We start from the raw sequence: 22,004 nt of genomic DNA, 5'->3' as shown, positions 1-22,004 counted from the left end.
GTGAGAGTATGTGATGTATGTAAGAAGGCGGGCTTGTTTTCCATCTATGTGAGAATGAGAGACGAGGAGTGAGAAGAGCCTGTTGTGTGATGCACGCAGCTAAAAGCAACCCGACCTGCCTCAGCTAACGTTAGCCATGCTAACGTTAGCTGAGGCGAGAGCGTGTCGCGCTACATGCGCGACAGTATGTGCCATATGTAACAAGGCGGGCTTGTTTTATGTCTTTGAGAGAAGGTGACACAAGAAGGAGTGAGAAACGCCAGTAATGTAATGCACCCAGCTGAAAGCAAGTGTGTCAGAACATTGCGAATTGTGAATTATATTTATATAACGCTTATCTCAAGTGACTCAAAGCGCTTTACATAGTGACACCCAATATCTAAGTTACATTTAAACCAGTGTGGGTGGCACTGGGAGCAGGTAGGTAAAGTGTCTTGCCCAAGGACACAACGGCAGTAACTAGGATGGCACAAGCAGGAATCGAACCTGCAACTCTCAAGTTGCTGGCACGGCCACTCTACCAACCGAGCTATACATATAATCAAATATTATATGTTCATTTTCTATATCGCACAGAGACAAACCTGCGATATATCGCTTATATCGATATATCGCCCAGCTCTACGACAGCAGAGAACCCGGACTGTTGAACGACTGAAACTCTACATAAAACAAGAATATGAAAGAATTACACTTTCAAAGCTCACATTCACACACTAGGGACCATTTTAGTGTAGCCAATCAACCTATCCCCAGGTGCATGTCTTTGGAGGGAACCCACGCATTCACGGGGAGAACATGCAAACTCCACACAGAAAGATCCCAAGCCTGGGATTGAACCCAAGACGGCAAGACCTTTGTATTGTGAGGCAGACGCACTAACCCCTCTGCCACCGTGAAGCCCATGATCTAATATAAATACTAAAACAAGTACAAACAAAAGGGGTACAACAAAAGCACGCACGAGGCGGATAATCAACTAAGAGAGCTAGCATGGGAGCTAGAAAACAAAAGGAACTTAGCATGGAAGCTAGCAAAAACAAAAAGGGGCCTAGCGTGGAAGCTAGTAGGTAGCGAGCAGGAAGACAGAAGTCGTACTTATAATATGAAAACAAACTGGAAGCAGAGAACAAAAAACAGCAAGCTACAAAAATCTAACAAATATAGCTTACCGCTACGCCGCAAAGACACTACAGGAGCGATAATACATGACATCGACAAGACAATAATCCAGCACTGACTGGAGGAACAAAGCAGGTAAAATAGGAGCGGTCTGATTGACACCAGGTATGGCCAGGTGCCAATCAGCCGCATCTGAGAGGAAAACAGCACACAGGAAGACAAACAGGAGTGCTGAACCAACTCCTATGGAATCGACGTTTGTAATTGTGTGTGGGAGGGGAGGTGTAATCGGCGCTGCCTGCAGGAGTAAAAGTCACCGCCGCTGTCCATGGTGCTGAGGACGAGCAACATCGGGCAGGGGCGGGGCATGTGCAGAAGGTGAGACACAGCTGGCAGGTGATTACATTTCATAGGTGTTACGTGTTAATCTAATCATCTGATGTCTTTAACAGTAAGCGGCCGGCAGCAGAAGAAAGAGAGAGGATACGGACGTGACTGAAAACTCACGTTCTGGGAGAGATAACTGTTGATAAAAACATATGATCATTAAAATTTGGTTAAAACATGCAAGCTTGGATCCTGTGAAGCGTCTTTCAGTGGGACCGCTAGGAAGCGACTTTCACAATGTGATAATTATATTTTACAAAAAATAAAATCTGTATCTCATAAAATTGTAAAAATGGTAAAAAAAAAAAATTATTGGAAACTGCTGCCAGCAAAAAAATATGCCACAAAAACTTCCCGAGCCTTTAAAAAATATTTCACCTTTTACAAAATATTCACTTCAGAATCCCGCTTTAGCCACTTGACAAGGAGGAAAATTTCACTGATGTCACAGGGCAGAAAATGTCACAGGAAACAGTAAATTCCGAACGGCTCGTTTGGAGAAAGTATAATGGAAGGCACGATTGTTTTAAAAAAATCCCTGCATTATCTCCTTGGTTTGATTTAACATTTTTGGGGTTCTATGGGGATCCCAAATCCACAAAACAGGTACTATCAGGTAACAAAAGTTGGTTCTACATAATAGCTCACCTTTAAATTAAGTTAATAATAATAATAATATTAAAAGATGATTTAAGTTATATAAATATATGTTCACAGAGAACTGACAACCCATCATTCATTCACTCCACATTCACACATTCATGTGGCTTAAGGAAAATCAAGAAGTGGTATGGACAAATGGGGCCAATTATTTTTATTTTTGTACTTATCTTAATCCTTTTGTATATGTTTTACACTTTTCTCAATTTAAAAAAAAATATATAACCAGGGACAAGTGTTGCAAATTAGCCTGTGGCTAGAAGTCCTATGTACTTTGACATTCGTTACCTTTGGGTAGCAATTTTTAATTGTACTGTCCCTGTCAAATAAATAGATGTATAAACACAATCAAAAGATGGTGGTAAGCCACATTTATGGCCACAGCCGCCCTGGAGTAGATTGATGTAAGTGTGGCTGCCAATTTGTGCCTAACATCCCCAAACATGTGTGAGTGGGGAGCAAGGGTGAAGTGCCTTGCCAAAGGACACAACGGCTGTGACTAGGGTAGCTGGAATGGGACTCGACGGCTGCTCTGCCATCTGAGCCACCCCGTCCCTAGTTGCTCTTTGTGTTTTCCCAATGTGAGTTTTTGTTCCACTTATAGTTGGGGGATGTATCAAGTTTGTAAGATAAATCAATATATATTTTAAATAAGATATGAATTAAGAAAATATCGTAATATCGATATAATTTTTTTGACGTTAAAATGACCAAACACTGTTTATTTGTTGTGTTCCTTGTTGTCCTCCGCAACACTCCATGGGCTAGTACCCATGGACTAGTGCAACTGCACGGGCAGGGAACAAAAATATACGGCAGGGTCCCCAAACTTTTTGACTCGGAGGGCCGCATTGGGTTAGAACAATTTGGCCGGGAGCCGGGCTGTATGTACTGTATATATATGGATAAACCGGATCGCCACAACTCCTTGACGCCAAATAACGATTTGCACAATAATTTATTCAGACGTGAGCAAGAACCGCTCAAAAACAAACGACTCGCATATGTGAATTAGCTCTCATTTTCCAATGAAAAGACCTGTTTAAAAGACTCAACTCATTAGCGAACGTCACATCTTTACCAGGCAAAGAGAGGCGGACCACCCTCTGGGGAAAAAAACAGTTGAGAATCACGACTCACATAGGCCCTGATCTCCTAGGTGCTTCGGGGCTCGAGCACCACGGACAATGCCAAGCAACCACGTGGGATTGATGGCAACTTTCAATCTTTTAAATAATTTATGAAAAATCAATCTTATTGTTGTTGATTTTGTGGTGAGTTTGGTCCGTTTTACATATTAAAAAAATCACAACTCAAATAGTCTATAATTAAAAAAACCTAACCAAGATCTCATTGTGCCCGATAATGAACTAATAACACAATAATTTTTAACTTTAGAATGAAGTCCATACTTAGTCAACAGCCATACATATCACACTAAGGGTGGCAGTATGAACACTGTCATAAACATGGGCCATGTAGTGAAACCACACTAAACAACAACAAACACATTTAGGAATATTTGCACCGCAACACAACATAAACGCTACGGAAAAAATTCCCAGAATTCCCTGCAGCACCAACTCTTCCAGGACGCTACAATATGACACGTGGAGGTCGCATCCTTCTGCGGGGTTCGTTCTCTCGGGATGCAGACGAACCACTTCGGACGAAGCGTGCAGGTAAGAACAAGATTTATTCCTCATAAATCATGCACCATACAAAGAAAGAGGAAGTGAAGCTAAGGTACAAACTTAGCACAGGAATCAAGAAACATAGAAAAAAGAAATAACCCGACGTGCCTGTTGCATACAGCTAGGGCTGTAACAACTAATCGATTAAATCGATTAAAATCGATTATAAAAATAGTTGGCGATTAATTTAGTCATCGCTTCGTTGGATGTATGCAATGCGCATGCGCTGAGGCTCTTTTTTTTTTCCCTAAACCTTTATTTATAAACTGCAACATTTACAAACAGCTGAGAAACAATAATCAAAATAAGTACAAAAACAGTACAAAACAGCGCCAGGGCGGCGCTGAGGCTACGTCTCATGAGTTGGCAGTAAGCCAGCCATTGATGTGTCATGTGCAGCTCACGTGACCACGCCGTATCCTTTGCATTCGAAAAATGGCGGAGGAAAACAGGAGCGATAGTTCAGCGGAGAAACATCCTGAGGTTAATGCTTCAATGGAGAAAAGTGTACGACATAAGTCGTCCAAAGTGTCGGAACACTTTACGTTAAAGACTTTGAAAAAGACAGTTTCCTGCAAAATGCGCAGCATGGGCATCGCGTGGCACGGAAGGACGTCGCTTCGGGAGCACCTGAAGCGGAGCCATATGGGAGCCATGGATGAAGGGAAGAACTCACAGTACGTAACTTTAAGTCCAGAGTCCGGATAAATTGATCCGTTGTGCATGAGATTTTTTTCTTAAAGGGGAACATTATCACAATTTCAAAAGGGTTAAAAACAATAAAAATCAGTTCCCAGTGGCTTGTTTTATTTTTCGAAGTTTTTTTCAAAATGTTACACCTCCCTGAATATCCCTAAAAAAAGCTTTAAAGTTCTTGATTTTCGCTATTTGCGATGCGACTGTCCATTTCCCTGTGACGTCATACAATGCTGCCAATACAAACAACATGGCGGTTACCACAGCAAGATATAGCGACATAAGCTCGGATTCAGACTCGGATTTCAGCGGTTTAAGCGATTCAACAGATTGCGCATGTATTGAAACAGATGCTCGGAGTATGGAGGCAGATAGCGAAAACGAAATTCAAGAAGAAACTGAAGCTATTGAGCGAATAGCTATTGACGCTATTCGGCCATAGCATGGGTGTACCTAATGAAGTGGCCCATAGCATGGCTGCCTTATTAGCATCGCCGGTAAAATGTGTGGACCAAATGATCAGGACTTTCGCATCTTGTGACACTGGAGCAACTTAAATCCGTCGATTGGTAAGTGTTTGTTTCGCATTAAATGTGGGTATCTAGTTTCAAATGTACATACAGCTAGCGTAAATAGCATGTTAGCATCGATTAGCATAGCATGTTAGCATCGATTAGCGTAGCATGTTAGCATCGATTAGCTGGCAGTCATGCTGCGACCAAATATGTCTGATTAGCACATAAGTCAACAACATCAACAAAACTCACCTTTGTGATTTCGTTGACTTAGTCGTTGCAAATGCATCTGCAGGTTATCCATACATCTCTGTGCCATGTCTGTCTTAGCATCGCCGGTAAAATGTGCAGACACTCTGGCACATTCAATGGGGGTCTGGCGGCAGATTTCTTGCCAGTGGTGCAACTTGAATCCCTCCCTGTTAGTGTTGTTACACCCTCTGACAACACACCGACGAGGCATGATGTCTCCAAGGTTCCAAAAAATAGTCTAAAAAACTGAAAATAACAAAGCTGAGACCCGGTGTTTGCAATGAGTTCAAAATGAAAATGGCGGCTGTATTACCTCGGTGACGTCACGTTCTGACGTCATCGCTACAAGATCGATAAACAGAAAGGCGTTTAATTCGCCAAAATTCACCCATTTAGAGTTCGGAAATCAGTTAAAAAAATACATGGTCTTTTTTCTGCAACATGAAGGTATATATTGACGCTTGCATAGGTTTGGTGATAATGTTCCCCTTTGGGGCAGTTCTGCAGAAACTGTTGTGTATAAACTTTCAGAGTGTTAGGAACGTGTTGGAGAGTGGACGACTTCATTTTCTGTGTTGTTATGAGTGGCAACAGGCATTCATGAGTTAAGCACGGCAGCTCTTTTTTGCGAGTAACGTTAACGTTATCCCTTTCTTCCAACGTAGGGCTGATAATGTGTCTCCGGCACATTTGACTCCATTTTGAGAGCGAAAACGCACGGTAAACAATTTGGAAATGAACATAACGGACAGAAATATCTCAGGTTCGTTTTATAATGGATCGATGTAGCCGGGCCCCAAAAAGCCATATAAATCTATTTAGATTTAAGTGACGCTTTAGTATAACTAAACGTTAAAAAGGTGCACCTCCTGCAGCTGTGAGAAGGTGCCGGTCGTCCTGGGTTTCCCTTGCTACCGGATACAGTTCCCCACAGCGAAGAAGTGACGTTGGAGTCTGCGCGTCTCCCGCGTCGAAAAAGACCTCACCGCCGGAGTGGGCGGATGATGGTTGCATAGAAGCTCCACAACGGTCACAAAGGCGGAATAAGGCTGCAGCAAAGATAGGCCCCCAATTGTCTTGGTCCCCATGCCATTGGACCCTGACCTTCTCTTTGCCAAGGACAGTGTGGTGGCTGTCTGTGCACCAGTCTCCCCACTTTAAAAGATTCCACGCACAGGCGTACTCCTGAAGGCAGTCCCACCAACAGGCGGACAATCATACTCGTTTCGAATGATCGCTGACGATGATTACATCAATATTTTTATCATCACAAAATATTATTTTGTTTTTCTTAAACGTATATTATGTTTATAAACTCAGGAAATATGTCCCTGGACAAATGAGGACTTTGAATATTACCAATGTAGGACCCTGTAACTAATTGGTATCGGATTGATACCCAAATGTGTGGCATCATTCAAAACTAATGTAAAGTATCAAACAACAGATGAATAAGTGATTATTACATGTTAACAGAAGTGTAGAAAGAACATGTTAAAACAGAAAGTAAGCAGATATTAACAGTAAATGAACAAGTACATAAATCAATCATTTTCTACCACTTGTCCTTAATAATGTTGACAACATAATAGAATGATCAATCAATCAATCAATGTTTACTTATATAGCCCTAAATCACTTGTGTCTCAAAGGGCTGCACAAACCACCACAACATCCTCGGTAGGCCCACATAAGGGCAAGGAAAACTCACACCCAGTGGGACATCGGTGACAATAATGATCCAGTGGGACGTCTGTGACAATAATGACTATGAGAACCTTAGAGAGGAGGAAAGCAATGGATGTCGAGCGGGTCTAACATGATACTGTGAAAGTTCAATCCACAATGGATCCAACACAGTCGCGAGAGTCCAGTCCAAAGCGGATCCAACTCAGCAGCGAGAGTCCCGTTCACAGCGGAGCCAGCAGGAAACCATCCCAAGCGGAGGCGGATCAGCAGCGCAGAGATGTCCCCAGCCGATACACAGGCAAGCAGTACATGGCCACCGGATCGGACCGGACCCCCTCCACAGGGGATAGTGGGACATAGAAGAAAAAGAAAAGAAACAGCAGATCAACTGGTCTAAAAAGGGAGTCTATTTAAAGGCTACAGTATACAAATGAGTTTTAAGGTGAGACTTAAATGCTTCTACTGAGGTAGCATCTCGAACTGTTACCGGGAGGGCATTCCAGAGTACTGGAGCCCGAACGGAAAACGCTCTATAGCCCGCAGACTTTTTTTGGGCTTTGGGAATCACTAACAAGCCGGAGTCCTTTGAACGCAGATTTCTTGCCGGGACATATGGTACAATACAATCGGCAAGATAGGATGGAGCTAGACCGTGTAGTATTTTATACGTAAGTAGTAAAACCTTAAAGTCACATCTTAAGTGCACAGGAAGCCAGTGCAGGTGAGCCAGTACAGGCGTAATGTGATCAAACTTTCTTGTTCTTGTCAAAAGTCTAGCAGCCGCATTTTGTACCAACTGTAATCTTTTAATGCTAGACATGGGGAGACCCGAAAATAATACGTTACAGTAGTCGAGGCGAGACGTAACAAACGCATGGATAATGATCTCAGCGTCTTTAGTGGACAGAATGGAGCGAATTTTAGCGATATTACGGAGATGAAAGAAGGCCGTTTTAGTAACGCTTTTAATGTGTGCCTCAAAGGAGAGAGTTGGGTCGAAGATAATACCCAGATTCTTTACCGTGTCGCCTTGTTTAATTGTTTGGTTGTCAAATGTTAGAGTTGTATTATTAAATAGAGTTCGGTGTCTAGCAGGACCGATAATCAGCATTTCCGTTTTTTTGGCGTTGAGTTGCAAAAAGTTAGCGGACATCCATTGTTAAATTTCATTAAGACACGCCTCCAGCTGACTACAATCCGGCGTGTTGGTCAGCTTTAGGGGCATGTAGAGTTGGGTGTCATCAGCATAACAGTGAAAGCTAACACCGTATTTGCATATGATGTCACCTAGCGGCAGCATGTAGATGCTGAAGAGTGCAGGGCCAAGGACCGAACCCTGGGGAACTCCACACGTTACCTTAACGTAGTCCGAGGTCACATTGTTATGGGAGACACACTGCATCCTATCAGTAAGATAAGAGTTAAACCAAGACAGGGCTAAGTCTGACATACCAATTCGTGTTTTGATACGTTCTAATAAAATATTATGATCGACGGTATCGAAAGCAGCGCTAAGATCAAGGAGCACCAACATAGATGACGGATCAGAATCCATCGTTAGCAATAGATCATTAGTCATTTTTGCGAGGGCTGTCTCCGTCGAGTGATTTGCCCTGAAACCGGATTGAAAGGTTTCACATAGATTGTTAGACGCTAAGTGTTCATTTAACTGCTCCGCAACAATTTTTTCGAGGATTTTTGAAATAAAGGGAAGGTGAGACACCGGTCGGTAGTTTACCATGAGGTCAGGATCGAGGTTAGGTCTTTTAAGAAGAGGATGAATAACCGCTTTTTTGAATGCTAGGGGAACAGTGCCCGAGGAAAGTGATAAGTTTATAATATTTAGCACTGATGGACCTAATAATACAAAGAGCTCCTTGATCAGTTTCCCAGGAAGAGGGTCAAGTAAACATGTTGTTTGTTTTAATCCATTTACACGTTGTAACAATTCCTCTAATGTTATTTCCTCAAAACGAGAGAAACTATTTTGGAGGGCAGTATCCGCCGTATATACAATCGTGTCAGTGTTAATAGAACCCCGTTGTAGCTGGGACGCATTGTCTTTAATCTCCTTTCTAATGACTTCAATTTTCTTACTAAAGAATTGCATAAAGTCATCAGCTGAGTGGGTGGAGCTACTGGAAGGAGTCCCTTGTTGGGTTAGCGATGCTACCGTACTAAACAAAAATTTAGGATCGTTTTTATTACGGTGGATGAGATTTGAGTAATAATTACCTTTAGCTAAGGTAAGCATGCGTTTATAAGTTATTAAACCATCACTAAATGCTTGATGGTGCACCTCAAGTTTAGTCGTGCGCCATTTGCGTTCCAGCTTTCTGCATAATAATTTCTGAGCTCTAGTTTCTTCTGTAAACCACGGGGTGCGCTTTTTTGGAGCCTTTTTTAACTTTAGCGGTGCTATGTTATCAATGGTTTCGCGCAGGGCGTCGTTAAAGTTGTTAGTTAGGTTATCAATAGAGCCCACATACTTTGGGAATGGTGCCATTACCGAGGGCAGTAGGTCAGCAAGAGTTGTCGTTGTGGCCGTATTAATGTTGCGGCTGCTATAGCAGTTATTATTATTATTAGTTTGACGAACATGCGTCTGAACCTCGAATTTTATAAGGTAATGATCGGACAATACTTTAGTATACGGGAGTATAACTTTGGAAGCGGTGATACCCCTGACAAGCACTAGGTCTATCGTATTACCGTTGCGATGCGTGGGTTCATTTATTATTTGTGTGAGACCACAGCTATCAATTATAGTCTGGAGCGCTACGCACGGTGGGTCCGATGGGGTATTCATATGGATATTAAAGTCCCCCATTATGATTATATTATCGGCGTGTGTCACTAGATCAGCAACGAACTCTGAGAATTCATTGATAAAGTCCGAACAGGGCCCTGGGGGGCGGTAGATAACAGCCAGGTGTAGAGGCAGCGGTGTGACAGACCTCATAGTAAGCACCTCAAACGATTTATATTTATTATTTATGTTAGGACTAAGGTTAAAGTTTTCGTTGTATATTAGTGCGACCCCCCCACCCCTTTTAAGCGGACGGGCAATATGCGCATGTGTAAAGTTAGGAGGACATGCCTCATTTAGCGCAAAAAAGTCGTTTGGTTTAAGCCAGGTTTCACTGAGACCGATGACGTTAAGATTGTTGTCTCTGATGATATCATTAACTAACAACGTTTTGGGAGACAATGATCTTATGTTTAAAAAACCTATATTATAGGTAGTGGGCTGTTTTAGGGAATTTTTGATCAAATTATCCATAGTAGCAATATTAATAATGTTGTGTTTATTATGCCCAGTGCATTCAGTATAATTACGACCATATCTAGGAATTGATACGACGGGAATGTCCCGATTGTTTGATTGTTGCTTTGATAAACTGCACGCATCATGGTTAGCCTCCTCAGTAACGGGGATTTTCCGATTGTTTGTTTGTTGCTTTGATAAACTGCACGCATCATAGTTACCCACCTCAGTAAAACACATGTCCAACTCTGAAACACTCAAAGCAGAAAAAACGTGGCGGTCGTACGTGATCACGGAGTGACCACGATGCGAGCCAGCCATGAAGTCTGCAGAACTGTCCGGCATTTCCGCCAAATGTTCCATCTTTAGCAAGAGCACCGTAGTGTCGCAGCCCGTCCGGGCGCCGCCATCTTGCCGTATTCACAAAATATGTTACTGAGGTGTTTTTCAACCTTCTTTGAGCCAAGGCACATTTTTTGCATTAAAAAAATCCGGAGGCACCACCACCAGCAGAAATCAATTAAAAAATTAAAGTCACTAAAAAGTCGTCACAATTGTTGGATATGACTTTTAAAACATAACCAAGCATGCATCACTATAGCTCTTGTCTCAAAGTAGGTGTACTGTCACCACCTGTCACATCATCCGCTGACTTTTCTGGACATTTTTGCTCTTTTTTTTCCTGTGTGTAGTGTTGCAGTTCTTCTCTTGCGATCCTATTTTGGTGGCTTTTCCTGTTTTGTTGGTAATTTCCTGTAACAGTTTCATGTCTTCCTTTGAGTGATATTTCCCGCATCTACTTTATTTTAGCAATCAAGAATATTTCAGTTGTTTTCATCCTTCTTTGTGGGGGACATTGTTGCTTGTCATGTCATGTTCGGATGTACATTGTGTACGCCGTCTTTGCTCCGCAGTAAGTCTTTGCTGTCGTCCAGCATTCTGTTTTTGTTTACTTTGTAGCCAGTTCAGTTTTAGTTTTGTTCTGCATAGCCTTCCCTAAGCTTCAATGCCTTTTCTTTTGTTTAATTTTGATTTAAACATTAGACACCTTTTTACCTGCACACTGCCTCATGCTGTTTCCGACATCTACAAAGCTATTGGCGACCGGCTGCCACCTACTGATATGGAAGAGTATTACACGGTTACTCTGCCGAGCTATGGACAGCACCAACACTCAACAACAACACAGCATTTGTTGGTGTTGACAGGGGACTTGGTGCTGGAAAGCCAGCCAGTTGGGACCCGAGGTGGACCGCTCGCCTGTGCATTGGTTGGGGACATCTCTGTGCTGCTGACCATTTTTCGCTCGGGATGGTCTCATGATGGCCCAAATATGGACTGGACTCTCACTATTATGTTAGATCCACTATGGATTGGACTTTCATAATATTATGTCAGACCCACTCGACGTCCATTGCATCCGGTCTCCCCTAGAGAGAGGGGGGGGAGGGGGGGGTCCTCTCCAAGGTTTATCATAGTCATTCTTATCGACGTCCCACTGGGTTGTGAGTTTTTCCTTGCCCTTATGTGGGCGCTGAACCTCGGATGTTGCTGCACAAGCTACGACACCTGAGACACTTGTGATTTAAGGCTATATAAATAAACATTGATTGATTAATTGATTGATTGATTGACCATTTGCAGACTATCCTTTCTGGTTTGCAAAAAATGTTTAACCTAAGTAGGTGAAACCAGATAATCTCCCACGGTACACCAGACTGTATGTCACGGAACGCGAGTGTGCCGTGGCACAGTGGTTGAAAAACACTGTCTTACTGCATATGTCAGCAGCTAAATTAGGAGCCTGTGTTTGTTTTCCTACTAATAAAAGACAAGTTGTTTAGTATGTTCACTATTCTATTTACGGACGAAATTGCAATAAGAAACATATGTTTCATGTACCGTAAGATTTTTTTTGTTAAAATAAAGCCAATAATAACATTTTTTTGTGGTCCCCTTTATTTAGAAAAGTACAGAAAAGTACCGAAAAACTTTTGGTACCGGTACCAAAATGTTGGTATCGGTACAACACTAATACACACACACACCGAGGACCCACTAGCAGAAATGCAGATCAGCGCCTATGAGTGTAGAGCATACCCGGGCAAATAAAGACCTGGGGCCGTTGAACTTTTCAATCTGGCCCGCCGGAAATTCACAAACAATGGGGACGGCGTGGCGCAGTGGGAGAGTGTCCGTGCGCAACCCGTCACTGGTTCAAATCCCACCTAGAACCAACCTCGTCACGTCCGTTGTGTCCTGAGCAAGACACTTCACCCTTGCTCCTGATGGGTGCTGGTTGGCGCCTTGCATGGCAGCCTCCTCCGTCAGTGTGTGAATGTGTGTGTGAATGGGTAAATGTGGAAGTAGTGTCAAAGCGCTTTGAGTACCTTGAAGGTAGAAAAGCGCTATACAAGTACAACCCATTTAAGTGTTTTAGATCTTTAAGATGGAAAGTATAGCTGCCATTACGATGTGCAGTGATGTTTTTTTATGACTGTAAGTCCTCAACTATACCAAGTCTTTCAATGCTTGGAATCTGCATGATATACTAGTTACTATGGTCATCTAATCAGTTACTATGGCCATCTAGTTAGTTACTTTGGTCACTATGACATATCTCAGAGTGTAGGTGGGATTTTTTTTTTACCCTTCGCGTTCATATTTCATTCTATTTGTTGCGTTTTGGTTGTGTTTCGGTTGATTGTAAAATATGTTGGCAATATTCAGTGTTTTATCCGCCATAGTTAATATTGTAAATACCACATTATTTTCATGTACATCTGGGTGTCTCATTCAGTAAAGAAAATGTAAAATTCCATTCTGTTTTTTAAGGCGGTTGGTCACAACGTTTTTAGCTTTCAATCATTATTGTGAGGTTTTGTATTAGTGTGACGAAGGTCCTGAGTAGTCCTGGGTTCAATCCCGGGCTCTGGATCGTTCTGTGTGGAGTTTGCATGTCCTCCCTGTGACTGCGTGGGTTCCCTCCGGGTACTCCGGCTTCCTCCCACCTCCAAAGACATGCACCTGGGGATAAGTTGATTGGCAACACTAAATTAGCCCTAGTGCAGTGGTTCTTAACCCGGGTTCGATCGAACCCTAGGGGCTCGGTGAGTCGGCCTCAGGGGTTCGGCGGAGGTCAAAACACACCCAATTCCTAGTGTAAATACAAACTTCTCCCTATCGGCGTATTACGGATTTGCAGGTGTGTAATTTGTTGTGAGTTTATGCACTGTGTTGGTTTTGTTGTTTGAACAAGGTGATGTTCATGCACGGTTAATTTTGTGCACCAGTAAAAAAACACGATAACATTTAAGTATGGGGATTCTATTCACCATTATTTAGTTGCTTATTAACATGCAAATTAGTAACATATTGGCTTTTAACTAGTCATTATTAAGTACTTATTGATGCCCTATTCGGCATGGCCTTATTATAACGCTAACCCTAACCAAATAACTCTAAGTTAAGTCTTTATTGCTTAGAATATGTTCCCCTAGTGTCCAAACAACTCTAAATTAAGTCTTTGTTACTTAGATTATGTTCCCCATTCTAAAGTGTTACCAAAAACGTATATCTTTGTCTTGAATTTGAAAAAAAACATTTTATTTTTCACTAAAGGAGGGTTCAGTGAATGCGCATATGAAATTGGTGGGGTTCGGTACCTCCAACAAGGTTAAGAACCACTGCCCTAGTGTGTGAATGTGAGTGTGAATGTTGTCTGTCTATCTGTGTTGGCGACTTGTCCAGGGTGTACGCCGCCTTCAGCCCGATTGTAGCTGAGATAGGCACCAGTGCCCCCCGCCATCACAAAGGGAATAAGCGATAGAAAATGGATGGCTGGATGTTGCATTTTGGTTGGGTTTCGGTTGATTGTAAAATATGTTGTCAATATTCAGTGTTTTATCCGTCATAGTTGATATTGTAAATACCACATTTTTTATTATGTACATTCTGGGTGTCTCATTCAGTAAAAAATATGTCAAATTCCATTCCGCTTTTTAAGGCAGTCTGTCATAAAGTTTTTAGATTTATCTAAATCCATCCCCTCGAGTAAAATAATTGCTCAGGGCTGGTGTAGAGGAAGTTGCACAACTTGGCTTACATGAAAGCATTTTAAAGATCCCTTTTGCATCGGCAGATAAAATTGACCTTTCGCGTCGTTTTAGATCCCACATCACTTCCCATCACGCGCCTTATGTGTTTTTTATTTACAGTTTATAGCCGAGCATCAATCTAACCTACACGCCACATGAAAATCCTCTAGGCTTCAGGTGGATGACAAACGGCCATTTCATCAACGTTGGCAGCGTTTCCAAAGCTGCAACAATACACCAGATCCCATCTCTAATCTGTGAGCTGTCCATGCAGCTCAGGCCTGCTAATATTCCCAACCACACCCCATCTCCTTCCGTCCGCTGAGAGCAGCACAAATGGTGGCGCATGCCGCCGTGGAACGGGCTAGCGGCGCTTACATGCTGCCGGCCATCACGTCATAGTTGTCGGTCACCGTTATCGACTACTAACTGGACTTCCCCCCCAAAACAATAACTCCCGTCGGCCAGCATGAGGGTCTGGGGTTGCAGCCTCCATTGATGACAAACGAGTGGGATGATTCACCACTACGGACACACCCCGTCGTTCCATATACAACCTTAAGGTGTTGACCCCCCTGCTTCATGTCACCTGAATTGATGCCATTGCCATGTATCGATCCGTCGCACTAGATCTGCAAACGTGTGGCTAGCTGTTGCTACTGCATGGGAGGAAACATCAATCATGTGAAAATACATCAAAGGAGGTGAATATTGTGCCAAATGAGTGGACATCATTTACATAACTTCCAATGTAATGATGCTCTTACTTTAGCATGGCTTCTTCTTTATCCTCCTCCTCTTTTTGCCGAGCCATCACCCCCATGATGATCTTCCGCTCCTCCTCGGTGAGATGGCTCAAGTCCGGCAGATCCGGCATGGATGACGGCGCGGTGGGTGGGCGAGGGCCGCTCTGTGGCCCCACCGAGGCGGACATATTTTCCGCCAGTACTCCACCACCACCTCCTCTTCCTCGTCGTGTCGTGTCGGCTGACAGTATTCTCGGAGTGTTTACCGAGCAACACCTCAAGAAAAGCTCCGCTGGCGAGGTGGCGGCGGCGGCGGCGGCGGCGGCGGCGGCCGCAACGAGTCGTGCGAGCCGGTCATGGTCGCAGGCACCGTCGCTTGTGCTTTTTCTGCCACCCAAGCCCCGCCGCTACATGCCCACACCCGAGTCACTGCTTCACGGGGACCCCATTCCGTGATGCTCGGTATCCTCGATAGGTTTGCGGTTCTTCCGCCGTCTTATTCCTGAATTAGAGCCGTTGGGTGCTAACGCGGTTGAGGCGGAGTCCCCCTTCTCTCTCTCTCTCTCTCTTTTACTCTGCTTCAGTCAACCCTAAGTGTGGATGCTTGTCGTGGGAGATACTGCACATATTGATGTCGATCCGATACCCAGCCCATGCATGTCCTTTATTGCAGCAAATACGTTTTAGTTCAGTTATGTCGAACTCGTTTTCACTGACACTTAGAAAAAAAAAATATTATTTTTTTGCACTAAGAAAAAATCCTGACATTTTGACAAAAAAATCCCGATTTTTTTTGACACTTTGAAAAATATCCAGATTTTTTTACACTTAGAAGAAAATCCATACATTTTGACCCCCAAAAAATAACGATTTTTTTTACACTTTGAAAAAATCCAGACTTTTGATACTTAGAAAATATCCTGACTTTTTGACACTTGGAAAAAAATCCAGACTTTTTGACAAAAAAATCCAGAGTTTTTGACAAAAAAAATCACAATATTTTTGACACTTAGAAAAAAATCCCCACTTTTTGACCCCCCCAAAAAATATCACAATTTTTTGACACTTTGAAAAAAATCAGACTTTTGACACTTAGAAAATATTCTGACTTTTTGACACTCGGAAAAAATACGGACATTTTGACACTTAGAAAATATCCCAACATTTTAACACTTTGAAAAAATCCACATTTTGATACTTAGGTAAAATCCCGACTTTATGACACTTTGAAAAAAATCCAAATTTTTTTCACACTTGGAAAAAAATCCATACTTTTTGACACTTAGAAAAAATTCAGACTTTTTGACCAAAAAAATCCATACTTTTTGACACCTGTAAAAAGTCCAGACTTTTTGATATTTAAGAAAAAAAATACAGACTTTTTGTCCAAAAAAACCCAACTTTTTGACACTTGAAAAAAATTCAGATTTTTTGGACAAATAGAAAAAATCCAGACTTTTTGACATTTATAAAAAATCCAGACTTCCTAACAAAAATAATCCCAATTTTGGGACACTTACAAAAAATCCAGACTTTTTGACACCTGTAAAAAGTCCAGACTTTTTGATATTTAAGAAAAAAAATCCAGACTTTTTGACAAAAAACCCCCCAACTTTTTGACACTTAGAAAAAATTCAAATTTTTTTGACACTTAGAAAAAATCCACACTTCCTAACAAAAATAATCCCAATTTTTGGACACTTAAAAAAAAAATCCCCATTTTTTGACCCAAAAAATCCTGACTTTTTGACGCTTGGAAAAAATCCCGACTTTTTCACAAAAAAATATCCGACTTTTTGACACTTGGAAAAAATCCCAATTTTCGGAGCCTTTGGGTGCTAATGCGGTTGAAGCGGAATCCCCTCTCTCTCTCTCTCTCTCTCTCTTGCCTCTGCTTCAGGCAACCTGTAACTGTGGATGCTTGTTGTGGGAGATACTGCAAATATAGATGTCGATCCGATACCCAGTCGAAACATGTCCGGTATTGCCGCAAATACGTTTTAGTTCAGTTATGTCGAACTCGTTTTCACTGACACTGAAAAAAATTTAGATTTTTTTTTTACACTTAGAAAAAAATGCCGGCTTTTTGACAAAAAAAATCCCGATTTTTTTGACATTTTGAAAAAAATCCCGATTTTTTTACACTTGGAAAAAAAATCCCGACATTTTGACCCAAAAATATCACGATTTTTTGACACTTTGAAAAAATCCAGACTATTGACAATTAGAAAATATCCTGACTTTTTGACACTTGGAAAAAATCCGGACATTTTGACACTTAGAAAATATCCCGACATTTTGACACTTGAAAAAAATTCAGATTTTTTGGACAAATAGAAAAAATCCAGACTTTTTGACATTTATAAAAAATCCAGACTTCCTAACAAAAATAATCCCAATTTTTGGACACTTAAAAAAAATCCAGACTTTTTGACATCTGTAAAAAGTCCAGACTTTTTGATATTTAAGAAAAAAAATCCAGACTTTTTGACAAAAAACCCCCCAACCTTTTGACACTTAGAAAAAATTCAAATTTTTTGGACACATAGAAAAAATCCAGACTTTTTGACACTTAGAAAAAATCCACACTTCCTAACAAAAATAATCCCAATTTTTGGACACTTAAAAAAAAATCCCCATTTTTTGACCCAAAAAATCCTGACTTTTTGACGCTTGGAAAAAATCCCGACTTTTTGACAAAAAAATATCCGACTTTTTGACACTTGGAAAAAATCCCAATTTTCGGAGCCTTTGGGTGCTAATGCGGTTGAAGCGGAATCCCCTCTCTCTCTCTCTCTCTCTCCCTTGCCTCTGCTTCAGGCAACCTGTAACTGTGGATGCTTGTTGTGGGAGATACTGCACATATAGATGTCGATCCGATACCCAGTCGAAATATGTCCGGTATTGCCGCAAATACGTTTTAGTTCAGTTATGTCGAACTCGTTTTCACTGACACTGAAAAAAATTTAGATTTTTTTTTTACACTTAGAAAAAAATGCCGGCTTTTTGACAAAAAAAAATCCCGATTTTTTTGACATTTTGAAAAAAATCCCGATTTTTTTACAATTGGAAAAAAAATCCCGACATTTTGACGCAAAAAAATCACGATTTTTTGACACTTTGAAAAAATCCAGACTATTGACAATTAGAAAATATCCTAACTTTTTGACACTTGGAAAAAATCCGGACATTTTGACACTTAGAAAATATCCCGACATTTTGACACTTGGAAAAAAATCCAGACTTTATGACACTTAGATAAAATCCTGAATTTTTGACCAAAAAAATCCATACTTTTTGACATTTAAAAAAAATTCAGACTTTTTGACAAAAAATTGCGATTTTTTTTTACACTTACAAAAAACTCCCGACTTTTTGACGAAAAATCCAGACTTTTTGACAAAAAAATCCAGACTTTTTGACATTTACAAAAAATCCAGACTTTTTGACATTTACAAAAATCCAAATTTTTTGACACTGAAAAAATGTTTTGACACTTAGAAAATATCCTCACATTTTTTTACACTTGGAAAAAATCCAGACTGTATGACACTTAGATAAAATCCTGACTTTATGACACTTGGAGAAAATCCTGATTTATTTGACACTTAGAAAAAATCCCCACTTTTTGAAACTTACAAAAAATCCATACTTTTTGACCAAAAAATCCATACTTTTTGACAAAGACATTTCCTACTTTTTGACAACTGTGAAATCTCCAGAATTATTGACATTTTAAAAAATCCAGACTTTTTGAGAAAAAAATCCTAATTTTTTGACACTTACAAAAAATCCAGACTTTTTGACATTTAGAAAAAATTCCGATTTTTTTAACACTTACAAAAAAAATCCAGATTTTTTTTTTGACACTTAGAAAAAAATCCAGATTTTCTTGACACTTGGAAAAAAAATCTGATCTTTTGACACTTGGAAAAAATCCAGACTTTTTGACATTTAGAAAAAATCCAGACTTTTTCACAAAAATAATCCCAATTTTTGGACATTTAGAAAAATTCAGATTTTTTTGACACTTACAAAAAATCCCGATTTTTGGACCCTTGGAAAAAAATCCCGACTTTTTGACAAAAAAAATAGCCGACTTTTTGACACTTAAAAAAATCCAGAATTTTTTACATTTGGAAAAAATCCAGACTTTTTCACAAAAATAATCCAAATTTTTTGACATCTAGAAAAATTCAGATTTTTTTGACACTTACAAAAAATCCCGATTTTTTTACGCCTGGAAAAAAATCCCGACTTTTTGACAAAAAAATATCTGACTTTTTGACACTTGGAAAAATTCAGATTTTTTGTTGACACTTACAAAAAATCCTGATTTTTTTACAAAAAAAATCCCGACTTTTAGACGCTTGGAAAAAATCCCGACTTTTTGACAAAAAAATATCCGACTTTTTGACACTTACAAAAAATCCTGACTTTTTGACACTTAGAAAAAATCCCGACTTTCGAAGCCTTTGGGTGCTAACACGGTTGAAGTGGAATCCACTTTCTCTCTCTCTCTCTCTCTCTCTCTCTCTCTCTCTCTCTCTCTCTCTCACTCTCTCTCTCTCTCTCTCTCTCTCTCTCCCTCTCTCTCTCCTCTCTCTCTCTCTGTCTCTCTCCCCCTCTCTCTCTCTCTCTCTCGCTCTCTCTCTCCTGCTTCTGCTTCATTTAACCCATAACTGTGGATGCTTGTCGTCGGAGATACTGCACTTATTGATGTCGATCCGATACCAGTCAATACAGGTCCAGTATTGCCAATGGCCAATACGTTTGACACTTAGAAAATATCCCGACATTTTGACACTTGGAAAAAAATCCAGACTTTATGACACTTAGATAAAATCCTGAATTTTTGACCAAAAAAATCCATACTTTTTGACATTTAAAAAAAATTCAGACTTTTTGACAAAAAATTGCGATTTTTTTTTTACACTTACAAAAAACTCCCGACTTTTTGACCAAAAATCCAGACTTTTTGACAAAAAAATCCAGACTTTTTGACATTTACAAGAAATCCAGACTTTTTGACATTTACAAAAATCCAAATTTTTTGACACTGAAAAATTGTTTTGACACTTAGAAAATATCCTCACATTTTTTTACACTTGGAAAAAATCCAGACTTTATGACACTTAGATAAAATCCTGACTTTATGACACTTGGAGAAAATCCTGATTTATTTGACACTTAGAAAAAATCCACACTTTTTGAAACTTACAAAAAATCCATACTTTTTGACCAAAAAAATCCATACTTTTTGACAAAGACATTTCCTACTTTTTGACAACTGTAAAATCTCCAGAATTATTGACATTTAAAAAAATCCAGACTTTTTGAGAAAAAAATCCAAATTTTTTGACACTTACAAAAAATCCAGACTTTTTGACATTTAGAAAAAATTCCGACTTTTTTAACACTTACAAAAAAATCCTGATTTTTTTTTGACACTTAGAAAAAAATCCAGATTTTCTTGACACTTGGAAAAAATCCAGACTTTTTGACATTTAGAAAAAATCCAGACTTTTTCACAAAAACAATCCCAATTTTTGGACATTTAGAAAAATTCAGATTTTTTTGACACTTACAAAAAATCCCGATTTTTGGACCCTTGGAAAAAAATCCCGACTTTTTGACAAAAAAAATAGCCGACTTTTTGACACTTAAAAAAATCCAGACTTTTTGACATTTGGAAAAAATCCAGACTTTTTCACAAAAATAATCCAAATTTTTTGACATCTAGAAAAATTCAGATTTTTTTGACACTTACAAAAAATCCCGACTTTTTGACGCCTGGAAAAAAATTCCGACTTTTTGACAAAAAAATATCTGACTTTTTGACACTTGGAAAAATTCAGATTTTTTTTTGACACTTACAAAAAATCCTGATTTTTTTACAAAAAAAATCCCGACTTTTAGACGCTTGGAAAAAATCCCGACTTTTTGACAAAAAAATATCCGACTTTTTGACACTTACAAAAAATCCTGACTTTTTGACACTTAGAAAAAATCCCGACTTTCGAAGCCTTTGGGTGCTAACACGGTTGAAGTGGAATCCACTTTTTCTCTCTCTCTCTCTCTCTCTCTCTCTCTCTCTCTCTCTCTCCCCCCCCTCTCTCTCTCTCTCTCTCTCTCTGTCTCTCTCCCTCTCTCTCTCTCTCTCTCTCGCTCTCTCTCTCCTGCTTCTGCTTCATTTAACCCATAACTGTGGATGCTTGTCGTGGGAGATACTGCACTTATTGATGTCGATCCGATACCAGTCAATACAGGTCCAGTATTGCCAATGGCCAATACGTTTGACACTTAGAAAAAAACCCGTTTTTTTTACGCTTACAAAAAATCCAGATTTTTTTTACACTTAGAAAAAATCCAGATTTTTTGACAAAAAAAAAATCCAGATTTTTTTTACATTTAGATAAAATCCAGATTTTTGGACGAAAAAAAATCTAAACTTTTTGACACTTACAAAAAATACATACGTATTGACAAAAAAATCCCGACATTTTGACACCTACAAAAAATCCAGACTTTTTGACAAAAAAATCCAGACTTTTTGACACTTACAAAAAATCCCGACTTTTTGACAAAAAAAAATCCAGACTTTTTGACAAAAACAAAAAATACAGACTTTTAAGACAAAAAAAATCCTGACTTTTTGACAATTACAAAAATTCCAGACTTTTTGACATTTACAAAAAAATCCAGACTTTTTGACATTTAGGGGACCGAAAGCGATGGATGTGTCAGGCTTTCCCCTAACAGTTTGTCTATGTTTTAGTTTTTTCCTCTGCATTAGTATCTCCTGTCTTTAGTTCCTGTCTAGTGCTCTTATTTTGTCAGCTTCCTGTCTTGTTCCCTGAGTGCTGTGTTCCAGCTGC

General features: G+C 40.0%; 1 protein-coding gene across 24 annotated transcripts in view; it reads right to left on the bottom strand.

Annotated features, from left to right (window-relative positions):
* Positions 1–15,705, bottom strand: part of rims1b (regulating synaptic membrane exocytosis 1b) — a 225,161-nt gene extending 209,456 nt beyond the window's left edge. For 17 of the 24 annotated variants that reach the window (XM_061907362.1, XM_061907409.1, XM_061907397.1 and 14 more), the window contains exon 1: positions 15,148–15,705. In XM_061907362.1, coding sequence (XP_061763346.1) covers positions 15,148–15,314 — 167 coding nt within the window. In that variant the 5' untranslated portion in view covers positions 15,315–15,705. The remainder of the gene's footprint in view (positions 1–15,147) is intronic. The other 7 variants (XM_061907474.1, XM_061907497.1, XM_061907523.1 and 4 more) reach the window with 1 other exon arrangement.
* Positions 15,706–22,004: the final 6,299 nt, after the last annotated feature.

Source organism: Nerophis ophidion, linkage group LG01, assembly GCF_033978795.1.
Source record: "Nerophis ophidion isolate RoL-2023_Sa linkage group LG01, RoL_Noph_v1.0, whole genome shotgun sequence".
NCBI lineage: Eukaryota > Metazoa > Chordata > Actinopteri > Syngnathiformes > Syngnathidae > Nerophis > Nerophis ophidion.
This window is presented reverse-complemented; position numbering and strand designations above follow the sequence as displayed.